At 43.0% G+C, this 24,071-nt stretch overlaps 1 protein-coding gene across 1 annotated transcript in view; it reads left to right on the top strand.

The window, feature by feature from the left end:
* Positions 1-1,199: 1,199 nt before the first annotated feature.
* Positions 1,200-24,071, top strand: part of MYLK3 (myosin light chain kinase 3) — a 52,454-nt gene continuing 29,582 nt past the window's right edge. The window contains 7 exon segments of the mRNA XM_036752751.1: positions 1,200-1,443; positions 1,446-1,733; positions 1,736-1,878; positions 13,072-13,162; positions 14,050-14,488; positions 21,622-22,136; positions 23,714-23,819. Coding sequence (XP_036608646.1) covers positions 1,383-1,443; positions 1,446-1,733; positions 1,736-1,878; positions 13,072-13,162; positions 14,050-14,488; positions 21,622-22,136; positions 23,714-23,819 — 1,643 coding nt within the window. The 5' untranslated portion in view covers positions 1,200-1,382.

Here is a 24,071-nt window from a genome sequence, read left to right as displayed (position 1 = left end):
TTTACTTATCTTTTGGGGGGGGTTGTAAGGCAGCTAGGGTTAAGTGACTTGCCCAAGGTCACACAGCTAGTGTGTGTCAAGTATCTGAGGCTGGATTTGAACTCAGGTCCTCCTGACTCCAGGGCTGGTGCTCTATTCACCATCTTTACTTATCTGAATATGTGTTATTTCCCACCTAGTATAATGTAAGTTCCTTGAGGGCAAAGATTGTCTCATTTTGTCTGTGGATCTTCACTGTCTAGCACAGTGCCTGGCACATTGTCACTTAACAAATACTAAATTTTGAATTTGGTTGAACTGACTTAAAGTGAGGCATGCCTATAGTATAAGTCCATTATGTATATAACTACATACATACACATACAGTTTTATGTATATGAACACATGCATATACACAGGAACTAATATATGCATGTATTTCATGTATTGACGTGTCTAGAAACACTAACCCGGGCCTCAGGAAACTGATATGTATACAGATTCAAAGGATTTTAAAAGACAAAATCTAATGCAATTTAAGATGCTTTCTTCTGGGTCCTTATTCTCATCAACAATAAAATAAAAAGCTTTTCCTTCGTTTGCAGTAACTGATCTTCAGTCCTGGGTTTGTCACTCCACTGTGCTTCCTTGGGCAAATCACTTTCTCCTCTGGGCCTCAATTCTAGGCTCCAAAAGTCTCTAATTCTGTGGGGAAGTGGGTGCTGAGTAACTGCGTGGTCATCAACTGGCAGAGTTACTCTCAATTGGGGTTGAGGAGGGACCCCTACAAGGAATGTAGCTCCAGGTTGTCAAGTGTATCTTGGTGCCAAGAAAAGATTGGAGGCTATTGTCGTTGGGTTCTATTTTTAAAATCAAGTGATAGGTGGCTGGAATGTAGCTCCAGCATTCAGGGCCTGCATCACCATTTCTTCCATCCCAATAGTATTCAGGGGGGTGAATCCAGCCTCCTTGGGCCCTCTTTGCCTGAAGAGAGTGAAGTTGCCCTAAAGGGTTTTTCTTTTTCTGGAAGTTTGTGTTGGTTCCCCAAACCAAGTGATGTCAATTCTGTAGATATTTGCCCATCAGCAGCCTCTCAAGAGGAATTTTAAATGTCGCTGTGACGTCAAAGTGGCTCAAGAGAGACCCATGCCAAGTATGGCCTGTCACTCATGGGCAGGCCCTACAGGGAGGAGATAACAGAAAAACACAGTCCCCTTCTCCCAGTAACAGCAATGTCCAGGGGGCTAAAGAAGACAGTCTAAGCCCTTTGAAGCAATCTGAGCTGAATTCTAAAGGAGAGGGAACTAGACACAAAGAATAATGAACTTCCAGGGACCCACAGTTTAGTCTGCAAATACCAAGTTTCACTAGACTTCCTGGTGGTTGTTTCTCGCCTGTTCAAAATGTCCAAATCTTCCAAGGAGAGCTCAGGGACTTGTGAGGACTCTGGGAAACCGAGGCTGCCGTGACTGGCAGGAGCTGCCTAAACACCATGGACAAGAAGTTGAACTTGCTGAATGAAAAGGTAGATAAACTCTTGAATTTCCAAGAGGATGTGGCAGGAAAACTAGAGAGTGTGTATCGAGGCATCGGCGACCTAGAACGGGGCATCAGCAAGATGGCAGCTGCTTCGAAGGCAGATCTCCTAGGGGAAGGACTGACTCAAGCCTGTGTTCAGACGGGATGCCCCGAGATGCTGGAGCTGGTGAGGGCTGTGCAGCAGGACACCTCTCGACATAGCACAATGCTTGAGGGCTGCTCAGGATGGTCACTGCGGTGGACAAAGCCATGGCCTTGATTGGAGTGGTCTTCCAGAATTCTAAAGTGGTGGATTTCATTCTGCAAGGGAGTAATCCCTGGAGGAAAGGGAGCCTGACTGATGCTGAGAGTCTTGAGGAGGTTGGTTTCTGTTTTCCTCTTTCTGCCCGTCCCTTGTCAGAAGAGGACCCATGGTATGGGCATGAGTGGGTGGCTTCCCCATATAATTCAGCATCAGAGGTGGAATTAAGGTCTGGGCTATTAAAGACTAGACTTTTTTTTTTGCCCTCACCATTTTCTCTGGTTAGGATCATCTTTGGAGAATTTGCTTGCATGTCAAATTCCCACATCTTTGGGGAATCTTACTTACTTCGATGTCATGAGGTCCGCTGAGGGTGCAAATTAATAGGATTGTAGGATTAGAGCTGAAACATACAGCATGAAAATCACGTGGTCCAACCCTCTCATTTTACGAATGATGAAACTGAGGTCTAGAGAAGTTGAACGTCTTACCCAAGGTAACAGAGTTAGTAAATGGCAGAGACAGTCTGACCATGTCACCAACCTCCTGCCCCAAGAAGCTTCAGAGGCTTCTAATTGCCCATAGAATGAAATCCCCATTCTTTTGTTTGGCAAATGCCCTTCAGCCTACCTTGCCAGACTCATTGCATATTGCATATTACTCCCTTTATGCCCCTGAAAAGTTCAGCCAAACGGGCCTTCTTTCTGTTCCCCAAGACCTTTCAGTGGGCTGTCTTCCATGCCCAGAATGCTTTCTCTAGCCAACTCCATCTGATTTGAATCCTTAGCTTTATTCAGGTCTTGGCCCCCAAGTGCCCTCTTCTATTCAAGGTCTATCGTGATTATCACAGTTGCTAGTGCCCTTCCTCTCTGGAAAGTACTTTGTGTTCATATTGTAATATTTTTTGTTTACTTATATGTTGACCTGTAATTTTCCCCAATAGAATGTAAGGTCCTTGAAGTTTCACTTTTATCTTTGCATCTCTTGGGTTTATTTAGCGCAGTGCCTAGCTTGAGGAATTAATGGTTTGGGACTCTATGCACTCTGAGTCTAATTCCAGAACTCTTTTCAATACGTTATGCTACTTTTCAAAGGAGCTGCATGAAAGGCAATTGGGGTTTTAGGCTAGTTTGGGGAGTCATAAAATTATACTGTTAGAGCTACAAGGGACTGCAGAGACCTTCTGGTTCAACTCCTTTATTTTATAGAAGGGGAAATTGGAACCCGAGAGTGGAAGGGATTTGAATCATTTCTTCAGTGTCATTTATGAGATGCCATTGATAGGTTCCTTATGTGGCTCTTTTGCTTGGATGAAGAAAGGGTTGATGACTAACTTTAATGAGAATTCCAAGGGGAAAAGAGGCTACCAGGATAAGTACAGGGCAAACTGTTGATTGTGGAGGGATGTGACACCCCTCTTTGGACTGGGGCTCCTTGAATGGGTGACCATTCATCCAGTCTCCCATTTTTTTTTACTTAGGAAGAGATAAGCTGGTCCCATTGGGGCATCTACAGTGAGAGGATCTGGTCAGGACACTTTTTTCCAGTCCATCACTAAGTATCCCTATATAGATAGGTGCAGCTCTCACCTCTTCTGGCTTCTCTTTCCTTCTCCATCCTCCTGTCCTACCAACCCTGTTTGGGGTTATCAGTGTTCTAAAAACAGTCAGGCCCCAGGTGTCACTGCCCAGAGGCCCACACTGGGGGCAGGACTGCTGAGATGGCATTCACTGCTGAGTGTTGTGCAATCTGAAACATTTGTTCATAAAGGCAGAGGGGAGACTGTCTGACACTGCCTGAATGGATGCTAAGTGGTGGAACACTCTTAGCAACACCCAGACTGCCTGGAGCCGCAAGTTCAGATCTCTTCAGTCATCCATAATCCTCTAGGAGGAGATAGCCAAGCTAGAGAGGCTATGGAGCTGAGCAGGGTCACCAGAGGTGGGGGCAGGAAGAAGTGGAGAGAACCAAAACCAGGCTGGGGAACAATCCATGAACCTCAGGGGAAGTTTTCCGTTGGAGGAGGGGTTTAAAGGAACATGCTCTGAGTAAAAAGGAGTATGTTCAGTTTTTGTTGAACCTGCGTTGTGTTCAGGTGTGAGATCAGGAGGGCCTCCGCCAGGGGTGTGCATTGGAGGCTTAGCTCTTCCATTTACTCTCTTGGTCCTATGCTCAGTGTTGCTGGTTCTGTTTCCTCATCTATGAAATAAGGGCATTGGACTAGATAAGTGCCTTCTGAAAGACTCTAAAAGTCTTCAATTACAGAGGGTTTTTGCTTTCTGTGCAGTAACATCTCTGTAAGGGATTTGCCACTCCTCTCCCTCCCCATCCCTGATGCAAGCCACCATCCTTTTCCACTTTTCTTCTCTAGGGGCTGATTATCTACTACTACTACTACTACTACTACTATTATTATATTATCTACCTGCCTACTGCCCTCCCTCACAGGGGAGGCTGCAGATCTCTGTTGACCTTGCAGTGCAGGTGACATCAGAAGGGGAGAATCACAAACCAGGAGATATCCCTCCCTATCCTTTGGCTACTGGAAATCAGTGTAAGTTTCTTCTGGGACATTGGGATGACAATACAGGGTGAGTCTGAGTAAGTCATTGAAACTTTCTCTCATCTGAAGTCATGAATATCATCATAGATTCAGAGTTGGGAGGGATTTTAGAAGCCATCTGGTCTAATTCCAATCCTTTTGCTTTACAGATGAGGAAACTGAGACCTAGAGACATTAAATAACTTGTCCAGAGCACACAGCTATTACCAGAGGCAGGATTTGAACCCTGCGCTTCCAGACTTAAGTCCAGCACTATATCCACTATGCCACATTGCCCCAAACCAAAAAATCCCCCCAAACTCAGGTGCATCCTCCCGTTGCACATGCAAGTTCCCTCAGAAAAGTGAAGGAACTTGTATATCGTCCTATATCTCTCTCCGTTTTGTGGCTAAATTTCTTGAGAAAGCCATCTATAATAGGTTCCTTCACTTCCTTTCCTCTCACTTCTTAACTCTCTGTAGTCTGGCTTCCACATCATCATTCACCTAAAACTTCTCTTCCAAAGTTACTGATGATCTCTTAATTGCCAAATTTAATGACCTTTTCCCGATACTCTGCCATCTTGATCTCTCTGTTGCCTTCGATACTGTCAATCACCATCTTCTCCTTGATAGGCTCTTCTCCCTTGGTCTTCATGATGCTGCTCTCTCCTGGTTCTCCTTCTACCTGTCTAACCATGTCTTCTCTGTCTCTCTTGCTGGATCTTCATCCAGATCATGCCTGATAATTGGAATGGCCCGAAGGGTCTATCCTGGGCCTTCTCTTCTTCCTTTATACACTGTTTCACTGGGTGATCTCATCAGTTTTCATGGTTTCAGCTGTCGTTTCTGTGCAGATGACTTTTGAGTACACTTGTTCAGTCCTAAACTCTTTTCTTGAATTCTGGTTTCGTGCCTCCAATTGCCTATTGGATATTTCAACCGGAATGTCCCATAGGCTTCTTAAACTCAACAAGTCCAAAACTGAACTCGTTATCTTTCCCCCAAACCTTTCCCTTTTCCTAATTCTCTCATATTTTGTTATTTCAGTCTGATTCTTTGTGACCCCCATTTGGGTGTTCTTGGCAGAGATATTGGAGTGATTTGCTATTTCCTTTTTCAGCTCATTTTACATATGAAGAAACTGAGGGCAAACAGGGTTAAGTGACTTGCCCAAGGTCACACAGCTAGTAAGTGTCTGAGGCCAGATTTGAACTCAGGAAGAGTCTTCCTGACTCCAGGCCTGGTGCCTATCCACTATACCACTTAGCTGCCCAACTTCCCTATTGTGGTCCAGAACACCACCAACCTTCTAGTCCCCCAGGCCTGAAACCTAGGTGTTCTCCTAGACTCCTCACTCTCACCCTCCATATCCAATCAGGTCAAATCCTGTCATTTCTATCTTCACAGCTCTTGTATAAGTCCCTTTCTTTGTCTGACAATGCTACTATCCTGGTACAGCCCTCAGGACCTCACACTGAAGTATTGAAATAATCCTGCTAGTCATCATCTTGCCTCAAGTCTCTCCCCACCTCAATCCAATTTATATTCTGCTCAGCTATCAAAATTTATCTTCCTTTGGCATGGGTTTTGACCACGGTACTAACCCTATTCAATAACTCCAGCGGCTCACTATTCTCTCCAGGATGAAATGTAAGTCTTTTAAGATTTTTAAAGCTCTTTGTGATCTGACTTCTTCCTACCTTTCCAGTCTTCTTACACTTTGCTCCCCTTCACAGTACTGTGTGATCCGTTGACACTGGCCATCTTGTTCTTCCCTGAACATGATACTCCATCTCCCAACTGGACATTTTCACTGGCTATCCCCCCATGCCTGGAATTCTCTCCCTGTTTATCTCTCCCTCCTAGCTTCCCTGACTTCCTTGAGATCTCAGCTAAAGTCCTACCTTCTGCAAAAAACCTTTGCTGATCCTCCTTAATCTTGATACCTTCTCTCTAAGACTACCAATTTGTCACACTGTGTATAGCTTATTTGTATACAATTTTTGGTATGTTGTCTTCTGCCCATGAGCGAGCTTCTTGACAGCAGGATTTTCTTAGTATCCCCAGCACTTAGCACAGTGCCTGGCACATAATAAGAGTGTAATAAATGCTTATTGACTGACTGACAGTGGGCTCAAACTTGGACCCCACATGTGGCCAAAGAGAGAACTCACAGCTTCTGGTTACTGGACAATGTTACTTATCATCTGTTCCATTCTTTTGTCATTTCATGACCTATACGCTGCCTTTGACACCTCTGATGTTGTATTGAACTTTCATTTGGCTCTTATTTAATTTTTCATCTGCTTATCTTGTCTCTCTAGCTAGAATATAAACTCCTTAGTGCCTAGTTCAGTGCCAGCCTCATCATGGGTTCTCAGTGTATATTTAGTTGATGTATTGAAACTGACCAGATAACCAACTACCTTCATATATGTTTTTAAAAGGACTCTTCAAGACCTGATTATTTTCCCATGCTTTTTCCTTCCTCCATCGCTCCCTTCCTTTCTTTATCCTTCCCTTCCTTCATTATTCCCTCCCTTCTTCCCTCCCTCCCTCCCACTTTCTTTCCTTCCTTCCATCCTTCTGTCCTTCCTCTCTCCTTCATTTCTTCTAACTCCCTCCCTCTCTCCTTGCTTCCTTCCCTCCTTCCTTCCCTCATTTTCCCCTTCCTTCCTTCCTTCCTTCCTTCCTTCCTTCCTTCCTTCCTTCCTTCCTTCCTTTCTTCCCTTCTTCCTTCTTTCTTTCCTTCTCCTTCAGTGAAATGACCTGTTCTGTATAAGCAGGCTTCCTCTGTTTCCAGACCCATCTCGAGGTCCATCTCCCTCACTGATGGTCGGTACCACACTTTAGCACTTGGTTTTAATGCTGTCTTCTGTTGCTCCTTGTGGGTGCATTCTACAGACAGCATTTCCATAAAGTCCCTCTTCAGTTTAAAAATTCTTAACTTTAACATTTTAATTTTTAACATTAGTAGGAAAAATGTTGTAAATAGCATTTAAAGACCAAATGAATTTTCTTCTCTCAGCCAGCTGGCTTTGAATCTCACCAAGCGTAAGATACTTTATCTTTCTACCTATGAACTCAGATTACAAGATCTGAAATTAGAATATTCTATTCTAGAGAATGCCCTTATCCTAAGCATTATTGCAATTACTTTTAAGTGCTTTGAATTTGGGGGAGGCACAGAGTATAGAGAACTGGATTTGGAGTTAGAGGTCCTAGGTTCAGATCCTGCCTTTGCCATGTGCTACCTGTGTGACCTAGGGAAAATGTCTTACACTTTCTGGAACCCCAGTTTCCTCAGCTGTAAAATGTGGAGTTTAGGTTAGATGGCTTTGAAAGTCCCTCTCAATTCCAGATCTCTGAACCTATGTTGCTCAGAGATTATCTAGATGGCAGGAGAGATGTCAGCTAGAAAACAAAGAAGGACTTCATGTATGTCACTGGGAAAAAGCCCTGCTTGGGAATCAGGTTGCTTGGGTTGACTCCTTGCTCTGCTGTTTACAAACTATGTAATATTAGGCAAGTCACTTTACTTCTGCGCCTCAGTTTCCTAGTCTTATGATCAGAAAGGAGAGTAATACTTGTATTATTTACTCCATAGGGTGGTTATGAGGAAAGCCAATTACTCTAACACCCTACAGATATATGAGCTTTCTCACAGTGCCTTCTACAGTATTGGACATAGCCTCAGAAGACCAGAGCTGAAAGCATCCTAGTGGCTCATTTATCTAACTTCATTTCAGAAACAGGCAGACAGAATGAGACCATAGAAATAGTAAGTGACAGAGTTGCTACTGGAATCCTTTCCTAAGAACAGAACAGATGTTAGTGAATCTGTGATCATTTGTTCTAGCCAGTGGGGAATCCTGAATAGAGAGCTGGCTTTAGAGGCAGGAAGACCTGGATTCAAGTCTCACCTCTGACCTATACTGGATGAGTGACCTCGCCAGGTCACTTGGTCCTCAATGCGCTGGGCAACTCTCTAAGACTTTAAGTTACAGAGAAGATACCAATTTGCATTAGCAGAGAGAGTTTCTTCCTCCAGGAGTTCACTATACCTATGAAACCATGGGTCCTGTCCCTATCCCTGTGTTCCTCAATACCAGCCACAGCCACACCCAGAGCACAATCCCCATCATTAGCAGTATCTTTCAGAACAAAGGGCAGGCAGCATTCCCTCCCCTCTCCCTACCTCTGTGAGGCCATATGGGGGTGGGGGTGGGAATCATCCTCCAAACTCTTTAGATTTTCTCTGAGAGACAGTTACAGCCTTTCCACTCCTGGCTGGGACATGCAAGAGAGGGGAGGAAAGGGTTTGGCCAGCATTGCTGCTGGAGCAAGAACCTTGAGCTTGTGTGGGGGCAGGGAGGGAAAGGAGGAGATTATAACATTTCAACCCAACAAGGTCTGCCAAAGGACACAGAGAATGACTTCTGCTTCCTGTGGCTCAGGTCTGAGGCTTTGCAGAAAGGGAACAAATGGAAAGGGCCCTATAAAGCCAAGAGTAATACTGTGAGGGTAGTGTACTTGTTCCTTCAATCCGAGCTTCATCCTGCTTCGAGAACATTTTTTCAAGAAGAAATCTGGTCATATGTCGCTCCTTTGCTCATACATCTTTAATGGCTCCCTACTGCCAACTGGGTGGTACAGTGGATAGAGTACTAGACCTGGAGTCAGAAAGACTCACCTTCCTGAGTTCAAATCTGGCCTCAGACACTGACTAGCTGTGTGACCCTAGGCAGGTCACTTAACCCATTTACCTCAGTTTCTTCATCTGTAAAATGAGCTGGAGAAGAAAATGGCAAACCACTCCAGTATCTCTGCCAAGAAAATCCCAGATGGGGTCACGAAGAGTCACACAACTGAAAAAAGGACGCAACAACAACATTGCCTGCCGATCTAGTTAAAAATGCCTGGCACTCAAGGCCTTGGTAAAGGGCGCTTCCTCATCCACGTGAAATCATGGCCCAGACATAATCGCTACGAGTCCCTTTCCCTACCTTTCCCTCACCAACAGTCACATCCACGCCCAGAGCACAATCCTGTTAGAAGTCGCATCTTTCTGCCTTCCACAAACAGGCACCATTCTGCCTTTCCAGCTTTAACTTTTGTTGCTGACCTACTAGTACTCTATTCTCTAGTCAGACTGGACAGATCACGCTGTTGATAGCGATCTTTCCTTCCAAGATCTCACCTAGCACTTTATTGAACGGTTTTCTAAGGTGGTCATCATATAAATATTGTATTCTGTAGTCCATTTGTGTTTGTGCTTTAGTTCCCCATCTAGACTGAAAGTTACAAGAGGGCAAGAACCTTGTGTTTTGATGAAATTTTGCATTACCATAGTGCCTTGCAATAGTAAGTAGATGGTTCATTAATCTTGATTGGAGTGAAGTGAGATAAAGAGAAGAGGAGGGAAGAAAAAAGAATAGGGGGATCAAGACAGGGAGAAATAATGAGTTAGTGGTACTTATAATAGAGTCCTCAAGAAGGGTAAAGATCCTTAAATCCCTTTTTTAAAAAAATGATAATTTATTTTTTCCCCAATTACATGTAAAATATATTTTAAACATTCATTTTTTAAAAATTTGAGTTCCAATTCTCTCCCTCCCTCCCTAACCTCCCCCTTCATGAGATGGTAAGCAATTCGATATAGGTTCTGTATGTTCAATCATGTGAAATATATCTCCATTTTAGTCATGTGAAAGAAAACAAAGCCCGCCCCCCCCAAAAAAATCCACAAAAAAATGAAGAAAGTGAAAAATAGTATGCTTCAATCTGCATTGAGACTCTATTAGTTCTTTTCTCTGGAGGTGGATAGTATTTTTCATCATGAGTCCTTTGAAATTGTCTTGGATCATGTTATTGCTGAGAATTGCTAAGCCATTCACAGATGATCATTGTACAACATTGCTATTACTGTGTACAGTGTTCTCCTGGTTCTGCTCACTTCACTTTGCATCAGTTCATGTAAGTCTTTACAGGTTTTTCTGAAATCAGCCTGCTCATCATTTCTTATAGCACAATTGCATTCCATTACAACCATATGTCACAACTTGTTCGGCCATTCCCCAATTGATGGGCATCTCCTCAATTTCCAATTCTGTGCCACCACAAAAAGAGCTGCTGTATTTTTCGATCTCTTTGGGATATACACCTAGTAGTGGTATAAATGCCTTTTTAAAGAATTATTTCCCAGTCCACCAGGGTTATGGGCAGGAGCTCTAACCTGCCTAGCTGCACAAGGGCCTCTGGGAACTAGGTTTTCCTTTTCCCAAAGGCTGCCACCAGGTGACAGAGAAGAGTAGGATAGTATCTAGATATGAGTTCCCCAAACTTCAGACTTCTTCAAAGGACAGAAATACTGAGGGGAGAGAATATCATCTCTCCTCTACTTTAAGAACTGCTTCTGTCATTTCAAAGAGAAAATAAGCAGTTTTTTCTTTGGGAATTCTAAAGTGGAGACAGACATGCAGAGACAGATTTTTGATGTAACAATATCACTTCCCTACCGCAGCCTTCTCAGAAGATTGCCACTGAAGACATTCAGAGCTGTGTTGTAGGTTTTATAAGAGCTGACGTAACTATGAGTATCACAGAGTCACAGAATGTCAGGGCTGGAAGAGACTTTAGAAATCATCTCATCCAATCCCTTCATTTTTACAGATAACTGAACCAGTTTTTCAGAAACTGAACCAAGAAAAGCAAAGTGATTACCTAAAGTCACATGTAGCGCTAGAGGCAGGGCTGTAACTTGAATTCAAATCTTTTGACTCCAAATACAACAGCACTAATTATACTTCATCTTTCTTGATACTTGTCTTGGGGTGGGCCTGGGGTGTGTGTGTGTGTGTGTGTGTGTGTGTGTGTGTGTGTGTGTAGAGAAGAGAGGAGAAAGAGAGGAGGGGAGGGAGGGAGGAGGAGGAGAGGAAAGAGAGAAGAGAGAGAGAGAGAGAAGAAGGAGGAGGAGGAGGAGTTGGAGAGAGAGAGGAGGGGAGAAAGAAGAGGAGAGAGAGAAGGGGAGAGGGGGAGATAGAAGAAAGGAAGAAAAAGAGAAAGAGGGATAGGGAGAGAGAGTGAGGGAGGGAGGAAAGGGGAAGAGAGAGAAGAGGAGAGAGAGAGAGAGAGAGAGAGAGATTTATTAAATGCTTATTAAATGACAAGCATAGTGCTAAGCATGCTGGGGTTATAAATATGAGCAGCAAGATGGCCCATGTCTTCAAGCAGAAAGACAATACAAAAGGAGGGCTAGAAATGCTGTGGGAGGCTGGACTGGGGGGTACCAACAGGCACCCTAGCACAGTATAGAGATGTCTGGGAAGTGGTGTGGAGGCTTCATTCTCCAGTAAGGTAAGAGGAACGCTCACCTATTGGAGCCTGGTGATTCAGGAATGGAGTCCAAGATGGGGATTATGAGATGAATGAAAGCAAGCCAAGAGTCAAATTTCCATTTGGCTCCCAGAACATACCTAGACACAAATAGGCTCTCAATAAATGCTCATTAACTCCAGCTTCCACTTAGATGTTTTGATCTAATAGTTAGTGACTTTCATGTTGCTATCCAAAAAGAAATGCAATCTAGCTCCAGTGGAGTTTCATTAGAAGGTGTTCATTAAACTTGAACTTTGAGAATTTAGCTTTTCAAAGGCAGAAAAGGCTGCTATCCCTGGGGCAGGGAGCTAGTTTATTACTAAGGTCAGAGAAGTTAGGACTGGAAGTGACCTAGAGATTATCTAGTCCAACCCCTTCATTAAGTGAGGCCTAATGAACCCCTTGGTTGGGTACTCATCTTTATCAGCAGAGAGAGAAAAGACCTCCAAAATCACACGACTGGGACTCAGGAAATGTAGGTGAAAATTCCACCTCTTTCATTTATTAGCTGTGACCTTGGACCATTCTGAACCTCAGTTTCTTCATTTATAATAGAAGAAAAATAACACGTCCATTACCAATTTCACAAGGTTATGGTGAGGGAAGCACTTTGTAATCCTTAAAGTGCCATAAAAATGTGAATTATTATAATTAAATAGAAGATACTATTTTCTCAAGTCAGAACTAATACTTGTATTGGTCTTAGCAGATAATTTGATTAGAGACTACCTATAGCAATTAGTTCAAGCAGTCAGCTATCAGTTGAGAACCTACTATGTGCAAGGCCCAGCGCTAGAAACTGAAGGAGCAAGTTTCCAAAGAGCCCTTTTTCATAGCTTTGAATTAGTATGTGCTTCCTTAGTCTTGGCCCTAATATATTTTTCAAACATGTTTTCTCTCCCTCTTTAGAGTGTCTAGGGCTGTGTCTTTCACTTCCTTCCAGTGTCCAGCATGGTACTCTGCATGTAGTAGCATCACAGGATAGGGAAAATGGCCTAGACCTGTCATTTCATTGGTATAGAGAACTCCCAAGTGGGAGAAATCCTTCTCCCAGTGCAGGTCAGCATCTTCTCTTTGCCTTTTAGTCTTTGAGAGCTGCCAAGAGCATTGAGGGGCTGCCAGGCCAGAGCAGCGAGGCAGCTTCTCTATCCACTGGGCCCTGCTGTTTCTCTAGGATCCTAAGATCAAAGATTTGGAACTGAATGAGATCTTTGTATTCTTCTAGCCCAACACCCTCATTTTCTAGATGTGGAAAGCGAGGTAAAGCTAGCTGTCCAAGTTCATACCAGTAATAATCCACAGAGTAGGCAGCGCCTCCTCTCTTGGTTGCCTGAGTAATAATTTTTATTTCACACTGTGTAATGATGGCTATGATGACATTTGCTTTTTAGAACAAGGAGAAGGCTGAGGAAAAGGGGGCTAAACCAAAGCAGACCCTGAGCACTCGAGGAGTGCAAGCTGAGATCAGGAGGCCTTTGGAAGGTATGTGGGAACCCTCTATTGCTCCCTTCCCCTGAAACATTTCCTGCACCCACAACTGGTTACCCAGGAGTATAATACTGTTTTTGTCCTCCTCACTTTGGTGAGGACAGTCAGGACCAGGGAACTTTGGAACCAGTTTTATTTAGCAGGTATTTACTGAGCTCCTACTTTATGAATAGCTATTGTAGGCACTTTGGGGCAAGATGGAGGTTACAGAAGAAAGAGTAGATATGGTTTCCTCTCTCAATGAGCTGACTTCTCTACTCAGGAGTTCTTAACTTGGGATCTATGGACTTTAAAAAAAAAGTTTGATAATTCTATTTCAACATAATTGTTTGCTTTTGTAGTCCTATGTATTTTATTTTATGCATTTAAAAAGCATGGTTCTGAGAAGGGGCTCATAGACGTCACCGGACTGCCAAAGGGGTCCTAGACACAAATGGGTTAACAACTCCTTTGGAGACACAGAGCATACACAAATGAGGCCTTGTTCAACATTCATCCATTCATTTTACAAACACTTATTAAGGCCCTAATGTGTGCTGCAAGGCAGTAGGCTGGCCACTAGAGGAGATGCAAAGTTTGGATTAGATGTCTCTACCCTCATGGGGCTTACAGTCTAGCAGATGTTAAAAATAATAGCAAAACAATATGTGCTATTTGCTTAGGGGACCTAGAAAAAAGGAGTGATTTTGAGTATGAGTGTGACAAAATCCTTTTGGAGGAGGTGGTGTCCTCAAGGGTACCTTGGGATAAAACATTTCATTATAAGGATTTATGCAGCAAAGGGATAGGAGAATCCGGACCATTATTCAAATCAACAGACCTTATGTACACAGCATGGTGGTATTTAATTGAGTTTTTTTATTGTTTATTTCTCTGTTTAGAAAGCCAAAAGGCAGAGTCTTCAGAGGGAAAGGACAAGAGGCTGCCCCTAGTGACCCTTAAAGATCCTGGAGTTAACTCAGACCCTCTCAGAGGGGTAGGGATCTCCCCAAGACAGAATGATGGAGCTTCCACCTCAGCCTCTTGCCAGAGACCTCCTGCCTGTCCTCCATCACCCAAAGATGCAGTATCTGAAAACCCAGAGAAAGCCAGTGACATCACCCTTGTGCGTCCAGATTGCACGACGCTACTGCAAGACAAGAGTGAAATCTCCCAGGTTCAGGTGGCACCTGGGGGAGTAGAACAAGGAGGAGACATGCCTGGCCAGCCTGCTTCTGGGCCATCAGAAGAGGTGGCAAAGCCAAGTCCAGGACCCAGCACTGAGGTCCCAGGAGCCTCATCCCAGCCCATGGGATCTCGGGGAGGAGGGAAGCCTACAAGGTAGGGACTGACTATTCTGTCCTTGCTTATGTAGGAACGGTTTGCTGCTACCTGTCCAACCCTCTTTGGTCCTCAGTTCCTCATCTGTAAAATGAGGGGGCTAGATAGTATGACTTCCAAAGTCTCTTCCAGCCCTAGATTTATGATCATTATGATTAGATATTATTATGATTAGATTTATGTGACCATAAGATCACACAATAGCAGAGCTGAGGGACCTTAGAAATCATCTAGTTCAAATCCTCCCCCCACCTCACCCTCAGTTTTACTGATGATGAACCAAAGGCTAGAGAAGGAAAGAAAGTGACTTTTCCAAGATCACACAGCAACTTTGTTGTGGGATTCAACCTCAGAACCTCTGACTCCAAATCTTGTATTCTTCCCATGGTACTGCAAGTCCCTCTTATCCAACCAAGCCCCGACCCTTTCATTTAAACTGTGCCCCAGGGAAACGAGGTGACCTGCTTAAATCTCCAGGTTCCAGTGAGCTGGAAGAAACCTCAGCGGCGCAGAACATGCCTGAAAAAGAATCTCCATTATAGTGCATCCTACAAATGGTCATCTAGCCTTTGCTTGAAGATCTCCAGGGAGGAGCCCTCTCCCTTCTGAGGCTGCGCATTCCACCTTGCCATAGCTAATTGTTAAGAAATTTTCCTTACTTCAATCCTAAATCCGCCTCTGCAAGTTTCATTCATTGCTTCTAGCTATTGTCCCTGGTTCAATCTGAACTGCCCTCATACTTCCTGCACCTCTCTCTCCACCTCCCTCAAAACTTTCTATGTTCTTCCAGTTCTTTCAGCTCATCCCTGTAAGGTATGGTCTCCTATCCCTTTGCCATCCTGACTGCCTTTCTCTGAATTCACTCAGACTTTGCAATTTCCTTCATAAAATTATTGCCCCAAACAGAACACAGTTCTCTAGATATAGTTGGACCAGAGTAGGGGGTTGTCACTCTCTCTGGACCCCATCTAACCTCCCTAAATATAGCCTTGGATAACATTAGGGTTTTTGGCTTCCATGTCACACTGTTAGTGAAATTTGAGCTTGTGGTTCACCAAAACCTCCAGATCTTTTTCTTAATTACATTCACAATTATTTCTAGCCACAGTTCTCCTATTCTATGCTTCTGAGATGGATTTCTTCAACCTAAGGGTAGAATAAAGCTTATTCCTATTATTTCATTCAATTACATTTGGCTCCTTATTTTAACCTGTTGAGACTTTTTTGGACCTTGACTCCATCATTCAACATGTTAGTTATCCCTCCTAGCTATGTGTTGTCGAGGAAATACCTACCGGTAACTGTACTGTCATTTAGCCCATGTCTCTCTATCTTGTCCACAAAGTTAGGATAAAAGACTTTGTTAGAGATTTTGCTGAAATCTAAACACAATTTTTTTTTATAGCATTCTCCTCACCTGCTATAGTTAACCTTTCCAAAAAGGAAATGAGGTTAGTCTATCATGGCCTTCTCTTTATTAAACCATGCTATCTTTGAGTGATCACTACCTCTCTTTCTTTTTAAATATTAAATTTTATTTTCAGTTCCAGATTTTCTCTTTCCCCCACCTTTCCCTCACACATTGAGAAGGCAAGAAATAAAAACCCATTACAAATATGAAATCATTCAAAACAAATTTCCTCACTAGTCATGTTAAAAAAAAAAGAAAAATAAAAAAAATAGGAAAATATGCACTTTGATTTGTACTCTGAATCCATCAGTCCTCTATCTGGAGGTGGATAGTATTTTTCATTGTGTGTCCTTTGGAACTGTGGTGGATCATTATATTGATCAGAGTTACTAAGTCTTTCACAGTTAATTATCTTTATAATACTACTGTTATTGTGTAAATTGTTCTCCCTGGTTCTTCTCACTTCATTTCGCATCAGTTCATGTAAGTCTTCTCAAGTTTTTCTGAAACTATTCCCTTCACCCTTAGAGCACAATAATATTCTATCACATTCATATATCTTAATTTGTTCAGCCATTGTTTAGCTGATGAGCATCCCCTCATCCAATTCTTTGCCATCACAAATAAATATTTTTTGTACATATGGGTCCCTTTCTTTCTCCTTTGATCTCTTTGGGGTATAGACCTACTAATGGTATACTGGGTCAAAGAAGATTCACAATTTAATAGCGTTGGGTATATACTTCCAAATTGTTCTCCAGAATGGCTGGAATAGATCACGGCTCCAATAGTGCTTTAGTGTATCTATTTTTCCACAGCCATTCCAGCATTTGTCATTTTCTTTTTCTGTCACCTTACCCAATTTGTTGGGTATGAGGTTTTATCTCAGAGTTGTTTCAATTTGCATTTATCTAATTATTAGTGATTTAGAGCATTTTTTTTCATGTGATTATTGATAGTTTGCGTTTCTTCCTTAGAAAACTGGCCGTTCTTATCCACTGACCTTTTATCAATTGGGGAATGGCTCTTATTCTTATAAATTTGGCTCAGTTCTCTATATATTTGAAAAATGAAACCTTTTTCAGAGAAACTTGCTGCAAAGATCCCTCCCTCCAGTTTTCTGCTTTTCTTCTAATTTTAGCTGCATTGGTGTTGTTTGTGCAAAACATTTTAATTTTATGTAATTAAAATTATCCATTTTTATCTCCTATGAACCTCTCTATCTCTTGTTTGGTCATGAGCTCTTTCCCTATCCATGGATCTGACAGGTAAATTCTTCCATGCTCCATTAATTTGCTTATATTATCATCTTTTATATCTAAATGAGGTACTCATTTATCTTGTGTTATGGTGTGAGATGTTGTTCTGTGCCCATTTTCTGCCATATTACTTTTCAGTTTTCCTGGCAGTTTTGTCACATAGTGAATTCTTGCTGCAATAGCTCAGAACTTTGAGTTTATGAAACACTAGCTTACTATTCTCACTTGCTTCTGTATAATCAATCAGTCTATTTCTTATCCAATAGCAAATTGTTTTGGGGATTGCAGCTTTGTAGTATGGTTTGATATCTGGTATTCCTAGGGGTGCCTTCCTTCCCATTTCTCCGCCCCTTCCCCCACCCCCTCCTAGATTCCCTTAATATTTTTGAACTTTTGTTCTACCAGAGGAATTTTGTCATTATTTTTTCTAGTTCTATAAAATAATTCTTTGGTAGTTGTATTAGTATGATAGGTAAATAAGTAAAATAATTTAGGTAGTATTGTCATTTGTATTATATTGGTTTGGCCTACTCGTGAGCAATTAATATTTCTCCAATTATTTAGCTATCTTTATTTGTATTCAGAGTGTTTTGTAATTTCGTTCATATAGTTCCTGTGTATATCTTAGCAGGTACACTCCCAAGTGTTTTATACTGTCTATAGTTGTTTTTTAATAAAATTTCTTTTTCTATTTCTTCCTGCTGGGTTCTGTTGGTAATATGTAGAAATTCTGATAGTTTGTATGGGTTTATTTTACATCCTGAAATTTTGCTGAAATTGGTTTCAACAGTTTTATAGTTGATTTTCTAGGGCTCTCTAAATAAGTCATCATATCATCTCCAAAAACTGATGGTGTTGTTTCCTCTTTGCTTATATTTATTCCTTTGATTTCTTTTTCTTGTCTTATTGCTATAGCTGGCACTTCTAGTACAATATTCAATAAAAGGAGTGATAATGGACATCCTTGCTTCACCCCTCATCTTATTGGAAAGACTTTTAGTTTATTCCTACCACAGATAATGCTTGCTCTTGCTTTTAGATAGTTGTTACTTATCATTTTAAGAAAGGCTCCATTCATTCTTATACTTTTCTAGTTTTTTGATGAGAATGGATGTTGTATTTCACCAAATGCTTTTTCTGCATCTGTTGAAATAATCATCAATATTGATATCGAAATCTGCATTTGTTGAAATGTTTTTGTTATTTCTATGGTGAATTATGCTTATAATTTTTCTAAGATTGAACCAGCCCTGCATTCCTGATATAAATCCTGCCTGGTCATAGTGTGTAAACTTTGCGATATATTGTTACAATCTTGCTAGAATTTTATTTAAATTTTTTGTATTAATATTCATTAGGGTAATTAGTCTATAGTTTTCTTTCCCTGTTTTGATTCTTCCTGGTTTAGGTATCAAGACCGTATTTGTGTCACAAAAGAAATTTGGTAGGATTCCTACCTCCCTTTCTAAGTGCCTACAAACCATCTCTTTAATAACATTTTCTAAAAATTTTACAGGAATAGAAGTCAATTTTACCAGTCTAGAATTTTCAGACTTTATTTCCTCTTTCTGGAAAATCAGGGCAATATTTACCCTTCCCAATCCTATGGTGCCTTAGTTATTTTCCAATGCAATCTAAAGCTCACCAACAGAAGCTTTGTGGTCACATCTGCCCGTTCAGTAGTTTATTTGGACCTGGTAACTTGGACTCATTTAGATGACTGAATTTGAATCCCAACTTGGTGAATCATTTAACCTCTTAGGGTCTCATTTCCTTCATCTGTAAAATGAGAAGCTTGAACTAAATTATCTCTGCATTCCCTTCTAGCACTAAATCCTATGATCTTGTGGCCTTGGGTATAGAAAGGAGTAGAAAGGACAGAAAAGACAAACTTGACAATTTGGTCGCCGACTGGCTGTGGGGGCATTTGACCTGCTGGGCGACTTCCCCTTTTCAAAGATGGAGCCCCAGTAATCTGAAATTAAACCATCCTTGGGATTTAATTGACTCCTCTGTGGAGGATCAGATGTCTTTGTTTGCTTTGGCAATTGGCAAAGTCAGGGCTCCTCACTTATCTGTCATTGTTCAGAGGGGAAAGGAAACGTGAGACTCCCCAAAGCCAGGAAAGCCAGTTGAATTCCTGGCCAACAGCTGCCTGGAGACCCACCTCACTCAAGGTCCCTGAATCTGGGTTGTAGACTGGAGTTTAAAGAATAAAAGATGAAGTGGTGGGGAAAGGGGGTAAAATTATTACAGTGAGCCTTCCAGGAATCCAAGGGCAATGTATAAAACCCAGGAAAAAGTAATAGTGATTTAAGGATTAGGGTAGAGTCAGAGCCCAAGAAAGTGTGTGTTCTTGGCTTCATACTGAGTGATAAAGTGCCCTGGGACAGATTTTCAGGGAAATCAGACACCAAGATATGCTTCTTTAATGAGAAGGCTGTGTGTGTGTGTGTGTGTATGATGGGGGAGGAGTTTTAGGGTAGGGAGGAATGAGGTTCAAAAGGACTGGGGAAGCAAGTTAAAGGTGAAGAGAGAATTAAAAAGATCCCTAGGCCTGAAGTCTCTGTATTTCTCCAGAAGCTTAGGGCAGGAGTAAACTCAGTTTAAGAATATTAATAATAGCTAGCATTTATACAGCACTGTGAGGTTTGCAATGCGTTTTGCAAATATTATTTCAATTTATCCTCACAACAACCCTGGGAAGTAGGTACCTATCGCCATTTTACGGTTGAGGAAGCTGAGGCAGACAGAAGTTAGGTGTCTTGCCCAAATGGCTGGTAAGCATCTGAGGCTGAATTTGAACTGAGGCCTTCCTGACTCAAGGTCTAGGCCTCTGTCCACTGGGCCCACTTAAAAATGGGGCAGTACTTCCTGACCCTTTCTGCCTACCTTGCTGGGTATTGTAAGGGCAAAAGGTGACACTTGGAAAGCAAAGTGAGCATATAAGATCTCTGTTATCACTGCTGTTACGATCATTGAGGGCCAGTGAATGTAGGCCTCCAAGGAGGGTGGCGGAGAGCCCCATAGAATAAAAATACTTTTGGGTACGGCATGTCTGCTGCTTTCCTCTCCCTTATGTCATTTGACCTCGACAAGAGCACTGTGGTTAGAGCAAGCATTATTTTCCATTTTCCATATTTGCATTTTCCAGATGATTCAACTAAAGTCCGTCAGTGGGAAGTGATTTGCTCAACATCACATAGTAAGTTAGTGGCAGTCAGGCATAGAACTTTTCTCCTGACTTAAAGCTCAGGATGCATCCCACTGAGCCATGCTGTGTTTTGAATCCCATGTCCACATGTTATTGTGTGTGGTTTTCAACAGAAGGTATCCATAGATCCGGGTACAGGCAGGAGGGAGCCAAACATACTGATGTATCCAGGAGGGACAAGGGCAACAGCCTGGTAATGATCCAGAGCCACACTTACACCCACAGACCGGGGCTTTCTCCTCTGAAAAAGAAACCAGGAATTGCCACGGTGTGGCTGCCAAGCTTCAAGGTCACCTCGAGGGGAAAGATAACGTGGCAGCAGAGGGAACTGGCTGTCCCGAGCAAGTGACCCTAAGTATGCAATCCACAGACTGGCAGGGGACTTGAGGGCATCTGGGCTACCCCCTTGAGTTCATGCTGGGCTAAAGCTTTACCTTTTCACCCAGTGCAGACTCTCTGAGTTGGTGCAATAATCATGAGGACAGGGTCCCCTCTAGCCTGTTGTGATTAATAATCATAGACTATCCTAGAATCCCAGACCTGGAAGGAATCATAAGATCAAAGGATTTAGAACTGGAAGGGACTTTAAAAATCACCGGTGGATCCCCTCTAATTTTACAGATGAGGAAACTGAGACCTAGAGGTAATGTGATTTGTCCACACTTAAGTGGCAGAGCCAGAATTTGAACCCCTGTTCTCTGGCCCCAGCTCCATTCTTTTTTCTCCTCTACAACCTTAGAGAAAGTCAAATCTAGTCCCATCCCTCTATTTGACATATAAAGAAACTGAGACCCAGAGAGAAGTCCCCTGACCATGGGAGTTCAGCAAGAAGGTAGCCAAGCTGAGACTTGAAACTGCATCTCCTGGCTCCAGATCCAGTGCTCTTCCCACCACACTACACTTAACAAATACTGTATCATCCTAACATTTTCATGTGTTTGATTTATCATTAGCCTGTGACATCTGCCACCCTAGGGGGCCAAATGTGGCATCCTGGTCCACTACAACTATTTGTATAGGACTTTATGGTCACAAAGCACTTCCACAATCATTATCTCATGTGGCTCCCCCTCCCCCAAAGTCCTGTAAGATAGGAAAGGCACAGATTGTTGTCTCCATTTCAGAAATGAGAAACCTGAAGATTAAAGTAGTTAAGAGCTGTCAACAAATAGAAGAAATGGTGATGATAAAGGCTCCTGGTGCGAGTGGACGTAGAAACATTCTTTGTGTCCAATTCTCTTCTCTGCAGGTTGTCCGTCCACGTGCAGGAGACAGATACACCAGGCGAGATGTTGGTGAGCCCGGCAGGAGGTTGGGGTCGCTCTTCAGAGAAGGCCCTTAGACCCAAACCCTTGGCAACATTGTCCTCTGAAGGGGGAGGAAATTCATGTGGGCAGGATATCTGGGTGCCCATAGGCTCTTTCCAGCCCTCCAGAACTGATCCCACTGTGATCGGCCTTGAAGGGAAGGCTCCGGAAGCAGGACACAGTGAGCACAACCCACAAGGCAAGGAGAGGGGAACCTTTCTCCTTGGGACTAATGACCAGAAAGCAGAGGATAAATCCAAGTCGGAAGGTGAGCTGGCAATGGGGCACAGCACCACCCAGAAAGATAGGGGAGAGGCCACTGGCAGCTCAGCTGAACAAGAGAGAAACCCAGGAAATGGAACCCAGGAGCCTGAAAATGTGGGAACAGCTGTAGAAGGAGAAGGCATGGCTGCAGGAATAAGTGTGCACTGTGAGAGGGCAGGTGGTCTGGTGTTGGGTAAGTGATTCCCTTTGTGGGAACTTTAGCTGGCTCTGTTCAGAGCTCTCTCTCTACCAAGGCAGCCCTAGGTAAGCTCAGGCCTTTCTGGGACTTCCAGCTTTCTTTCTTTCTTCCTTCCTTCCTTCCTTCCTTCCTTCCTTCCTTCCTTCCTTCCTTCCTTCCTTCCTTCCTTCCTTCCTTCCTTTCTTTCTTCCTTTCTCTTTTTCTTCCTTTCTCTCTCTGTTTCTTCCTTTCTCTCTCTTTCTTCCTTCCTTCCTTCCTTCCTTCCTTCCTTCCTTCCTTCCTTCCTTCCTTCCTTCCTTCCATTCTTCCTTCCTTCCTTTATTTCTTCCTTCCTTCCTTTCTTTTTCTCTCCTTCTTTCTTCTTTTCTTCCTATCTTCCTTCCTTCCTCCCTCCCTCTCTTTTCAAACCTTCTTCCTATATTTTTTATCCTTACATATATTTTAAAATAATTTTGATAACAATAACTCCCATTAACATAGCACTTCATGGTTTCATAGATTTTACACACACGCACACACACACAAACACATTTTCCCATTTGATCTTCGTAAAAACTGTACAAGGTAAGGAGTACGATATTATTAGCCCCAATTTACAAATGAGGACACTAAGGCCTCACAATGGAAGGGGATTTGCCCTTGGTGCCGCAATAATTCGATGGCAGAGCCAGAATTCAAATCCAGGCCTTCTGGCTTCGGGCCCAGTGGTTTTCCTGTTGCTCTGCACTAACACAGACTAACTCATGTTCTACTTTCTTCGCTTAGCATTTTTTACGTATTCATTTCCACACATCGATGTACCCTGTGGTTATTACCATGTGACGCCTGTCATTTTTGCAGGACATTGTGATCACATTCCAGCCTGTTCAGAGAGGATTGACTTTGCTGGGAGGGAGGGGAACCTCCCTCCACATCCCAGCTTCCCCACAGACTTAGCTTTGTCAGAAAGGTCCTCTCCCTTCCATGGACATTAGTTTCGTCATCTGAAAAACAGAGGCTTGTTCTACCTACTCCCAAAGCACTGTTGTGAGCAGCCAAAGTATAAAGTTCTTTGGGAATGGGAGTTATTATTTACTGGATCCATGATTTCATGAGCTCCTGGTGAGAAAACGCCCTTTACCAGGGCAGATGGGCACCTGCTCTGCAGCCTTAGGAGATGTCCCTGAGGGCGCTAAGGAGTATGACTTATCTCAGGTCACACAGCCAGTATATAATGAGGCAAGATTTGAACCCTGTCTTCTTGACTCTTAGGCTAGCTCCCTATTCCCCCAGTGATGGGGAACCCGTGGCCTCGAGGACACATGTGGCCCTCTGGGTCCTCAAGTGTGGCCCTTTGACTGAATCCAGATTCCACAGAATGAATTGTTCAAAAGGCCACACTTGAGGACCTAGAGGGCCACATGTGGCCTCGAGGCCTCGGGTCCCCCTCCACCCCCACCTAGACTGTGCTGCTGTCATTGTAAACAATGTCCAAACCAGTGGGATTATAAGAGACTGCTGAGAGGTGTATGCTGCCAGCCAAGTCTTCCTGAGTGACGAGGATCTGTGGTGTTTGTTTGTGTCCTCTTTAGATGACAGCCCGGCCCCCCCAGCGCCTTTTGAGCACCGGATAGTGAGTGTCAAGGAAGTACCGATCACCACAGGCTACACTGTATGCCAGCATGAAGTCTTGGGAGGGTAGGTGGATTGTTCTGGCTTGATGGGGTGGGAGATGATTGGCATGGGGACTGGCACTAGGGTATCTGGAGAGCTGAAATGGGGAGCAGATAATGAAGGCTGGTATTTCCTCACCAATCTAGCTCCAGGCAGGACAGAGCTTAATGGATGGAGGGAAATTTAAGTCCATGGGTCTGGAGATGGGGGCAGAATCCCGTGTATCAGAAGACTAAGAGCTAGGAGGGACCTTAAATAATATATATTCCAACACCT

This window comes from Trichosurus vulpecula, chromosome 3 (assembly GCF_011100635.1).
Source record: "Trichosurus vulpecula isolate mTriVul1 chromosome 3, mTriVul1.pri, whole genome shotgun sequence".
Classification (NCBI taxonomy): Eukaryota; Metazoa; Chordata; class Mammalia; order Diprotodontia; family Phalangeridae; genus Trichosurus; species Trichosurus vulpecula.
This window is presented reverse-complemented; position numbering and strand designations above follow the sequence as displayed.